Here is a 9,734-nt window from a genome sequence, read left to right on the forward strand (position 1 = left end):
CGTAACAGGCGATTTTTTGGCAATTTGAGGCACAATTAACTAATAGCTACAACCTTAGGAAAAGAGCTCATTAAAATATTTTTTAAGTCGATAAAAGGCAGTTTGGTTTAAATTAAAATAAATGAAAGTAAATTTAAGAAGAAGTTTATTTACATGAACAATATTTCATGTTACTGTGTATACGATTTTGTACAATGTAACAATAATTACCAGTAAAAATACGCTTCATATCATAATAATCACATTGATCCGATCAAAAACGGTTATTGGCTAATTTTAACAATATGGAAAAATAAAAACATTGCTAAAAGATTACGACGCGTACTGTTCGAAACATAGTATTAAAATAGTTTTTAGTCGCTATGACTATTGTTCTGTTTTTCTCCCTTTAGCGTTAATACGCCTTTAATTTTGTATTGCATTGGATAATAATCATGTAAAAAGCCATAACGATTACTACGTTACCAGCGTATTCGTATAATCATAATCAACTAAGTCTTAATATAGGCCCGTAATTTATTAGATGAAACGATACTCAAGTTTGAATCTACACTCGAGAAAAGATTCTAGCCTGTATTTGGCCTAGATATTGAAATTCAACAGACGATTGAGAATCAATATCTATCTCAAAATTAAACACGAAGCGAATTGAGATATTATTGCTTTTTAAGCATGAAAACCTTGAATTTCTGCTCTCACTTAAAATAAAATTATATTTAAGTGTCGTTTCATAAAACGAGCCAAATAATTTCATTTGTCGACTGACTGATTCTATTACCAAAAACTATTTATAATTCATCTTTTCTGCGTCCAATCTTCTCGTAAATACGTTATTGCGGTGTACATTCGAGATCCTATTTGAGGGGTATGAGCTATATCTTAATTAATTACATAAAATCTACATAAAAGACAGCATTTACTGACTTAACTATTCTGCTGGCTGAAGCTCACGGCTCTAAGCAGAGGACGGATAGCTTGTTGTATTTTTATATTTCTTTACACATATTCGAGACAAACGGATTATTGCTTGTTGTATATTAGTCAGTTTATTATTAAAACGACAACAATAGGATAATAAAATCTAAATGTTGAAATTTAATCAAGTCAATTTCACAATAGAAGCTTATATTAGGCAACACACGCTGTCTATCTATGGAATCAAACAAGCCGTTGCTTAGTTGATACAATATCCATCATCTGCTTTCGCCCTACATTTTACAGGTATTTTGCTTCGCCGCGTGAAAATCGGGAGTCCAAACCTTGTGCCTTCTTGATTATAGACCGCTTCTGAGCCTCGTCGAATCTGTTCACCTGCAGATCTACGTCACGGCTGAAGGGACGACGTTCTTTCTTTTCGTCATCTTTTTCATCCTTCTGAAATACACAATTTTATGTTAGAGGCACAATGAGTCATTAATGTAAACTATTAGTAGAATTAGGTGATTTTTAAACATACCTTTTTCTTCTTCTTCAACTTCTTTTGATGCATATCCAATAAACTTTCATCTCTTTTATGCTTCTTTTTGTGTTTCCTATAAAAAGAGGAAGAATATTTTTATAAATAAAATTCTCCCTTTATTTAAAAAAATAAATAAGAATAATAATGTAAAAATGACTAAATTATAAAATTGTTTACGTTATATTTTTAAAGTTCAGTAGAAAAAGAAAGATCTTCTTTTATTCGCTTATAGCTTATTTCAAGCCTCATTTTCAAAGTATTTTTATTCACAAAACGATGCTTGCTTAAGTGAAGCAGCAAATCGAACGCACAGCGTTGAATAGAGCTCTTTGACTGGTTGGTATGTCACTGTGTGCGTCCACGCGCATTGTGCGACATTCTAGTAATGTTTGTGAACACGGGCGATAGTCTTATATCGTAACTTACTTGACCGCCATCTCCTGCTGCTCATCCCTGCTGGAGATGGCGCGAGCCCTGGCTTCCCTCTGCAGGGCGGCGTCGGAGTCCTCTTCCTTGGCTATGCCGGCAGCTTTACGTGCCTTTTCTTCAGGGGTGTCGGTCCAACTAGATCTGAAACCGTATGCTAGGTGATGAGTATGCCACTAGTGATGAAATGCATGAAATGCAGACTTTTTCAATAATGAATTAAATTAATTTTATATTGGAAAGGTAAACAACACATTATTTTTACAGTGGAATACCCTTCTAAATTGGTAGAAATACTCAACAGCTCCATAAACAGTGGCTAAAATATTCCAAAATTTCTTACCTATCTGACATATCAGGTCCCTCTTTGGCCCTGAAGCTGCGTGCCTCCAAGCCAAGGTATTTAGCTTTCCCTTCTGGCAACTCCAACATCCATTGTTCTCTGGACTTTACATTAGATCTGTCCAATGAGTGTCCCTCTATCTTCCTTATCTTCATGTCCAGAGCTCTTTCTTCAAGATGACGATGAGCATCCGACCATTTCTCCTCTGATCCTGAAGGAAGGGGTCCAATTCCCATATCTTCATCAGAACTCACATATTCTTGAGGATCTCTCTCTGAGAGAACTTTCCTCATGTTCTCTGGAATTGATGGCCCTAAAAATTTAAAATAACATTAGACTTGTTCCTAGTTAAAATGAAATATGTAAAAGAACAAAATTGTATGAATAGGATTACCTATATGTTTTGGTTTCCTGTCCAAGTGAGGAGGTAAAGCTGGTCCTTCCAAAACTGGAGACTTTGACCTTGAATGTTTATCTAAATGTGGAGGCAAGGCTGGTCCACATACATCCCTCTTACTATCTGATTTGTGCACTGATCGCTTCAACTTATGTCTCAAGTCATTTGGGTCTATTTCATACTGCTCCTGGGAGTCATCATCGCTTATAATTTCCCCCTCTTCACCACTTTCTTTCTGACTATTCTTTTGAGTCGAAGAAACTTCTGGCACACTGTTAGGCTCCTCAGCTTTAGTGTTACTAGGAATATCAGTGGTGCTGCTTACTTCAACTGTGGCTGTATCTTGCTCACTTTCCTTTCCAGACTTTGAGTGCCTTTTCTTGTGTTTCTTTTTGTGCTTTTTCCTTTTAGATTTATGCAGTTCTTTTTCTAAATTTAAAAGCTTAGCTCTGAGTTTTTCATCATCAGAAGAGTCTATTTCGCTTGACTCTTCAGATTTTTCTTTGACCACAGCAGGGATTAAGCTGTAGTAAGAGCCTGGTTGCACTTCATCTGACGGATCACTATGTTCTTCCACAATTATAGGACTCTCACTCTTTCTTTTCCTTGATTCTGTAGCAGGAGGTCTATAGATTTCTGATCTTTTACTTCTATGATCAGGAGATATTGATTCTAAATCTCTTGATCTACCAACTTTTTCAGGATATTTTTCTTCAACAGTAATATTACGCAAGATTTCCTCCTTCATGTCTCGTTTGCGTTCAGGTGATCTTGCAGTTCTTGGTCTGGAAAGTTTACTTTTTTCTCGGCTATCACTTCTTTCTTGAGGTTTAGCTCTACTTCTTGAATCTACCTCATGTCTGGATCTTTCATGTGATCGTCTATCTTCTCTAGAATTTCTTCTTCTAACTGGCGATATTCTTTTGGCTGGGGAAGTTCTCCGGGTTGGTGAGCTTCTTTTTACTGGTGGGCTTCTTCTTACAGGAGAACTTCTTCTAGCAGGCGAGGTTCTTCTAATCGGTGAATGTCTTCTAAATGGTGAGCTTCTTCTACCTGGTGAGCTCCTTCTGACAGGTGAACTTCTTCTACCTGGCGGGCTCCTTCTACTTGGTGAGTTTCTGGAGTATCTACTCCTATCACGATCTCTAGCATGTTTATCAAAACGATCCCTTTCATTTCTGGATTTTTCAAAATCCCTACTAAACCTTTCATTTTCAGGCCTGCCTCTTACTGAACGTGTACTATCTTCATTGCGCCTATTTTTATTTGAATCATCTTGAGGTTTGGATCTGCATTTAAATCTACCAGTTTCTGAATCACTGCTAGATTCGTCTGAAAGCATTTTCCAACCTAAAAAAAAGAAAAAAGGATATCAGTATTGAATCAAAAAAATTTTTTCTTTAAATACTAACTTTATTTTGTACAAGTGACTTAGGGATAGGTTTATTTATATACAATAATAGAATTAAAACATTTTTGCTATTTTCTTAGCACTGTAACGGATTGATTTTATCACTCCCGCTGTCATTATTCCTTTCAAAGATTGCCTCACACTGGATTGCCATACCAAGTCTTTGAGTATTTGTCTCAGAATTACAGCACAATCAATGTCGTAAGCAACAGCTCGGAGGACATCTTCCATATCCTGCTGCAGACCTCCATGGTTCCAGAATTTCACTATCCTCTGTTGAGGCACCATGGGCAGTTGCATCAAATGATGTAATTTGGTCTCTGGATGAATGTCCTGATGGCATTGTGCATCTCCAGTAGGGAAATCCACATATGTGTGAAACTGTTGCAGGATAGGTTTGTACAATTCCCTAAAATTCAATAGTTGTGGCTGCACAATATTTCTGACTTTATTCTTATTCTCTCCAAATGTCATTCTAAAATCCCCAGCGTAACTCAAGTTAGAAATGGCAAAATAGAAGTCATATTCAGAAAATGATTCGGGTAGAATAAGTAGTGCAGTGTGAACAGCTGATCTTAGGTTGCATTGCAAGGCATTCTGCAACTGAGAGCTGTTGGTTTGTTTGATGATCTCTACTGGTTTATGGAGCCGACCTGATAGATATAAATCATTCCAATCAAGGAGATCAGCTATCAGATCTTTCTGTGAGACTACACCATACTTGATTGTGACATTTTCTTCTTTCATTTCAACTAAAGTGTTAAAATAAACTTTGGCTCCCCAATTCTCTTGGAATCTTGCAATGAAGCCTTTGCCAAGGTACCGAAGAGCAGAATAATGAGACGGGTTCATTTCGATGTTCGCTCCGTGCCATCGATGAGAGTTTTCGACGCAGTAGATCAAATCAATCATGTTGTGTTTCTTTTGGTTGCCAATTTGAGGTTTTACGGCCGACCCGTATGCAAAACAAAACGTGAAGTTTTGAGGGAATTTTGACAAAATCCTATAATACAATGGTGAAACATCTTTGATCACTCCGACTGCTTTAGCTACTGTTGATGCCATGCCAAAATATTATAAAATAGGGAACTGCTGACCTGACTTCGAATTGCACTGTCTTCAATATTTTTACAGTTGCTGTTTTCTCAATTATACAGATATAACACAAAGTTGTATGAATGTCTATACTGTACAAAACACGTTGATATTTGCTTGTGTCATCACTTTTTAGTGGTATTAAAATTATTAACCAAAAAATTGGTCTACAGACGAGAAAAACGACAAAATCGACATTATCGAAACTCCCATAGACAATTTTTTACTTTTTTATTTAATGACGTTTATTGTCAAAGAATATATAATTTGATATACCGAATATACTTTGTTGCAGTCGTTTAAAATTTTAAATCATGAGCACGTCTTGAAGTCCAGCGTGGACGCGTGGTGTGTGTTTAGTTTTTCTTGAAGATGATTCTTCGGATTGTTCTACCTTGCATGGGGCAACACACAGCAATGGGGTAGTCCTATATTTGGTTGATAACTAATTATTAGGCAGCATAACTCTGACCGTAGCCTATTTATTTTTATAAGACCGAAATAAGTCTATGGTTAAAATTGACAGATTTGTCAAAAACGTCAATGTCATCGGGATCGCGAAAACATTTTTTTGTGGTTGTGTGACAAAAAATATTTCTTGTTTTGTGTAAAAATAAGTAGCACGTCGTATTTACTTCGTTTACGTGAAGATTAAAGGAATTAATTGCAAAATGTCGAGCGCTGACAGAATTGATTTTGAAATGGAAGTGGAAGTAGAGAGTGCGTCTTCGGGACCGCCAGTAGATGCTCCTAACCCAACATCCCCGGCAGCACCTGCTATCCCCAGCGGTGTTGGTGGTGGTGGAGCCAAGAGTGTGGTGGTCACCACCGCGACAACTGGCTCGGTGACAGTTTCGCTCCACCCGTTGGTCATTATGAATGTGTCCGAGCATTGGACGAGGTTGAGAGCACAAGAAGGTTCACCACAAACAGGTATCATACAAAACTTTATTTAATTAATTGATTTATAATTACTAATTTAACTTAGGTACCTACTACCAGGCCTGTTCATCTCCGCGAGTTTACATCGAAAACAAAACACGCACGATTGCCCCCTACAAGAGTACTATTCGACAAGGCCTCACATACGAGCGAACATTGACTCACGCACGCGTATTCTTGTGTATGATGGAAAAAAATAAAGAAAATGGTGTACTAAATACTGTGCAGTATTTAACTGCCTAAATAATAATAAAAACACAGAATGTACTTTTTTTAGTTGCCTGAAGACACTGAGAGGTAAATAAGTAGTTAATATTATTCATGATAATTCATGCTAAATCATGTATTTCCTCCGCCATTTTCTGCAGATTGGCACCTCACGTCACATCATTTTACCGAAGTCAGCCCTATAGCTTCGGCGCAGTACCGATCACTGACGTTTGTCAACAAAACTTCTGACAAACTTGCTTGACTCTTGAGACAAGCTAAATTACACCATATTGTTAATGACATTGAGCATACATTTTTTTAAATACCTTCGCGAAGTAAAACTTCTGTACGTAGTACTTATTATTATTCTGTGCTACTACAAAGTTGATGACCGTAGAAAGCAGATATAAAGTTTTTTTTCTCTTTTTCAGTGATTGGAGCACTTATTGGCAAACAGAAAGGCAGAAACATAGAAGTTATGAACTCTTTTGAATTAGTATTTAGTGTTATTGAAGGAGACATCATTATAGATAGGGATTATTACAACTTAAAAGAAGAACAGTGTAAGTATTTTTATTACTCTGTCTTAGACTTGAAAAATATTGAGTCAATTATCAAATAAATATCACATTTTTATAAATTACAATTAAGAAACTATGTTCATTGGTCTCTTTTTAGTCAAGCAAGTATTTTCTGATATGGATTTCCTGGGCTGGTATACCACTGGAGAGACGCCCACTGAGCGAGACATAGCAGTTCACCGACAGATCTGTGACATCAATGAGTGTCCTGTGATGCTTATGCTCAACCCCTCAGGAAGAAATGGGGAGGTCAGTACTCTGTAAAAAGTATTTAAATCTCAATTTATCTTTTTTTTTTCTGTATGTTTTTGCTAACAGCTCCAGGACTATGAGCAATCTGAGGTGGAATTGTGTAAAGCAATCGTAATCATTTTACAGTTCATAACGTACGATAAAGTCAGTTAAACAAAGCGTTTGACAGAATAATCGTACGTTATGAACTGTCAAATGATAACGATTGCTTTACACAATTCCACCTCTGTTCTGTGAAGTTATCAGTTTACCTGAAAAAAAAAATGAAAAACTAACATTTGTCCTATTTTATTTTTCAGCAACTACCAGTGGTGCTGTATGAATCTGTGATAGATGTTGTTAATGGCAGAGCGACTATGTTGTTGGCCCCTCTCACATACACATTGGCTGCGGAAGAGGCTGAAAGAATTGGTGTGGACCATGTGGCTAGAGTGTCATCTGGTGAAGCTGCTCTAAATAGTTTAGGTAAATAAATATACTTTCATTCATTACATTAAAATTAGAATTAGTTCATAAAAAAATGTTTCCATGTGTTATGTGCAGCAAAAGATAGTTGAGCAGTTTGATTATTTACATTTTGACTTTATTTATGTTAAGAAAGCTGTTTCAACTGTTTTTTTTAAGAGCTGCAGGTTATCATAGTCTGTGGACAAATAATTGTCTGAGAGCTCAATAATATTCTTGACTCACAGCTGCATCATTCACATGATGTAGCTCATATTTCTGTACCTTTCTATAGTCATATTAATGATAGTTGGGTTAGTGGCCAAATCAAGGGATCACTAAATAGTGTCGACTTTGATACTTTTGTTCTCCATTCAACATAATTATTTCTTTACATTTTTTATCCAAGTCCTATTGTAGCAATTTCTCTTCTGGGATTGCCACAAGTTCTTTTTAGATTTGATGCATTTAGGCAATACAATCACAAAAAAAAATCTTCAGGGCTTTTGCTTGCAGTCAATCATAGATCATAGGTAACTCCTAAAGTATTTTAAATCCACACCTAAAATTCATCTTTAAAATCATATAACAAAAAAAAACTTCAGGGTTTTGCTTGCAGTCAATCATAGATCATAGCTAACTCCTAAAGTATTTTAAATCCACACCTAAAATTCGTCTTTAAAATCAAATAACACAAGGCTCAAATTCCAGTGGCTGAGCATCTAACAGCGCAGCGCTCAGCAATCAAGATGTTAGTCTCCCGCGTGCGCGCAGTATTGGCAACGGTGCGCGCGATTCGCGACGGCGTTCTGCCACCGCGCCCAGGCTTGCTGCGAGAGGCGCGCGCGCTGTCCAACAGACTGCCGCTGCTGACGTCACAGCAGTTCCGCACACACTTTTATAATGTAAGTGTTTCATATAGGCTGAGTTGCTTAGGCGCGCGCGCTGTCCAACAGGCTGCCGCTGCTGACGTCACAGCAGTTCCGCACACACTTTTATAATGTAAGTGTATCATGTAGGCTGAGTTGCTTAAGTTTAACTGGTGTTTTTGTTTGAGTGACGTTTGTTATAGTTAAAGTAACACACTTATATCAACAAATTGTTTTTGAATTTTTAGAGAAAAGTGCTTGCTTCTATTTAGTCTTGTTATCATTTACTGCTGCTGCTGGACATTATACCTCTACCAATACATGCTATTTGATCTTGTCTTCAGCTTGAGCTTGATAGAATACAGTTCATCAATGATATCTAATGATAACTGTAATCTAGCTTAAATTATTTGCTATCAAGCCTAGTCATCAGATCCTCCACATTGACAATGGCTTATTACATCTGACTTCTGCTTGGTGGATATGTAAGTTACTTGAAGCAAGGTTATTTTATCCAGCTTATTTAATTATCCTGCGACTCCCTAGTCCCCTATGACTTATTGCAACTTTTATTTATGTACTTAAGTGATACTCACACTATTCATCCATCCATTCACAAATATGAAATCACTTACCATTGTTTGTTACAGCAATGCAACGACGTCGCTCTAATGACGTACCTAGGCACAATCACCAAAGGCTGCAACGCCATCAACCAGCTAGTGAACAGGTTCAACGTGCTCTACGACAGGCAAGGTATGGGCCGGCGCATGCGCGGTCTGTTCTTTTAGGCGGACTCTAATATCGTAAATGATTGCAACCTCAATGTAAAAACAACAAATGTGTAGGCGCGTCAATCGATAATCGAATGAATTTGTATTCTTTTCATGAATTAGTTTCGAGTTCATTTGATTTAATCACGACACCACGGTAAAGACTTCGACAAATAAGGTGATGGCGTTTGTGGTTGAGGAATATTATACAGCTAGACCAGATATAAAAAAAAATCCTGAAACTATCACTGCGCTACCTACCGGGTCCAATTATGAATCTAAAACAGGGCTGCATAAACCGCGGCCCGCTAAACCTTTACTCAGTTGTTTTTATTTTTTGCGGCCCGCTTTTAGCTCATAATCTGCCCGAGTGGCCCCTGGTCCAAGTAAGGCTGTGCATCCCTGATCTAAAACCCAGACACACATTCTAAAAGATTCTAAAATTATAAAATTCGGTTAGCTTTATTTCTTCCACCGGCGACGCCTGTTTACAAAATCATCGGCATTTCATGTAACATCATAAAAAATGCAA

The 9,734-nt window shown here is 37.2% G+C and overlaps 3 protein-coding genes across 3 annotated transcripts; 1 reads left to right on the plus strand and 2 right to left on the minus strand.

Moving 5' to 3' along the window:
* Positions 1-128: 128 nt before the first annotated feature.
* On the minus strand, positions 129-5,360 carry LOC135083352 (serine/arginine repetitive matrix protein 2). Its single transcript, XM_063978090.1, has 6 exons — positions 5,134-5,360; positions 2,623-3,975; positions 2,229-2,541; positions 1,886-2,029; positions 1,457-1,532; positions 129-1,374 (listed from the first exon to the last, which is right to left on the minus strand). Exons 2-6 carry the CDS (start codon positions 3,965-3,967, stop codon positions 1,216-1,218), a joined length of 2,037 nt encoding a protein of 678 aa, XP_063834160.1. The 5' UTR covers positions 3,968-3,975; positions 5,134-5,360; the 3' UTR covers positions 129-1,215.
* Positions 4,018-5,140, minus strand: LOC135083361 (phosphatidate cytidylyltransferase, mitochondrial). The gene has a single exon (XM_063978103.1). The coding sequence runs from the start codon at positions 5,099-5,101 to the stop codon at positions 4,091-4,093; it is 1,011 nt and encodes a 336-aa protein (XP_063834173.1). The 5' UTR covers positions 5,102-5,140; the 3' UTR covers positions 4,018-4,090.
* Positions 5,361-5,669: 309 nt separating the features above from the next.
* On the plus strand, positions 5,670-9,486 carry LOC135086593 (COP9 signalosome complex subunit 6). Its single transcript, XM_063981349.1, has 6 exons — positions 5,670-6,064; positions 6,715-6,846; positions 6,962-7,113; positions 7,416-7,581; positions 8,272-8,465; positions 9,080-9,486. Exons 1-6 carry the CDS (start codon positions 5,803-5,805, stop codon positions 9,218-9,220), a joined length of 1,047 nt encoding a protein of 348 aa, XP_063837419.1. The 5' UTR covers positions 5,670-5,802; the 3' UTR covers positions 9,221-9,486.
* Positions 9,487-9,734: the final 248 nt, after the last annotated feature.

This window comes from Ostrinia nubilalis, chromosome 2 (genome assembly GCF_963855985.1).
Source record: "Ostrinia nubilalis chromosome 2, ilOstNubi1.1, whole genome shotgun sequence".
Classification (NCBI taxonomy): Eukaryota; Metazoa; Arthropoda; class Insecta; order Lepidoptera; family Crambidae; genus Ostrinia; species Ostrinia nubilalis.

Coding starts and splice junctions, on each gene's coding strand:
- LOC135083352 (XM_063978090.1), bottom strand. CDS start 3,967: ATGCTTTCAGACGAATCTAGCAGTGATTCAGAAACTGGTAGATTTAAA. Junction 2,030..2,228: donor GGACCTGATATGTCAGATAG/GTAAGAAATTTT, acceptor ATACGGTTTCAG/ATCTAGTTGGACCGACACCC. Junction 1,375..1,456: donor AGTTGAAGAAGAAGAAAAAG/GTATGTTTAAAA, acceptor TGTGTATTTCAG/AAGGATGAAAAAGATGACGA.
- LOC135083361 (XM_063978103.1), bottom strand. CDS start 5,101: ATGGCATCAACAGTAGCTAAAGCAGTCGGAGTGATCAAAGATGTTTCA.
- LOC135086593 (XM_063981349.1), top strand. CDS start 5,803: ATGTCGAGCGCTGACAGAATTGATTTTGAAATGGAAGTGGAAGTAGAG. Junction 7,114..7,415: donor CCTCAGGAAGAAATGGGGAG/GTCAGTACTCTG, acceptor TTTATTTTTCAG/CAACTACCAGTGGTGCTGTA. Junction 7,582..8,271: donor AGCTGCTCTAAATAGTTTAG/GTAAATAAATAT, acceptor CTCAAATTCCAG/TGGCTGAGCATCTAACAGCG.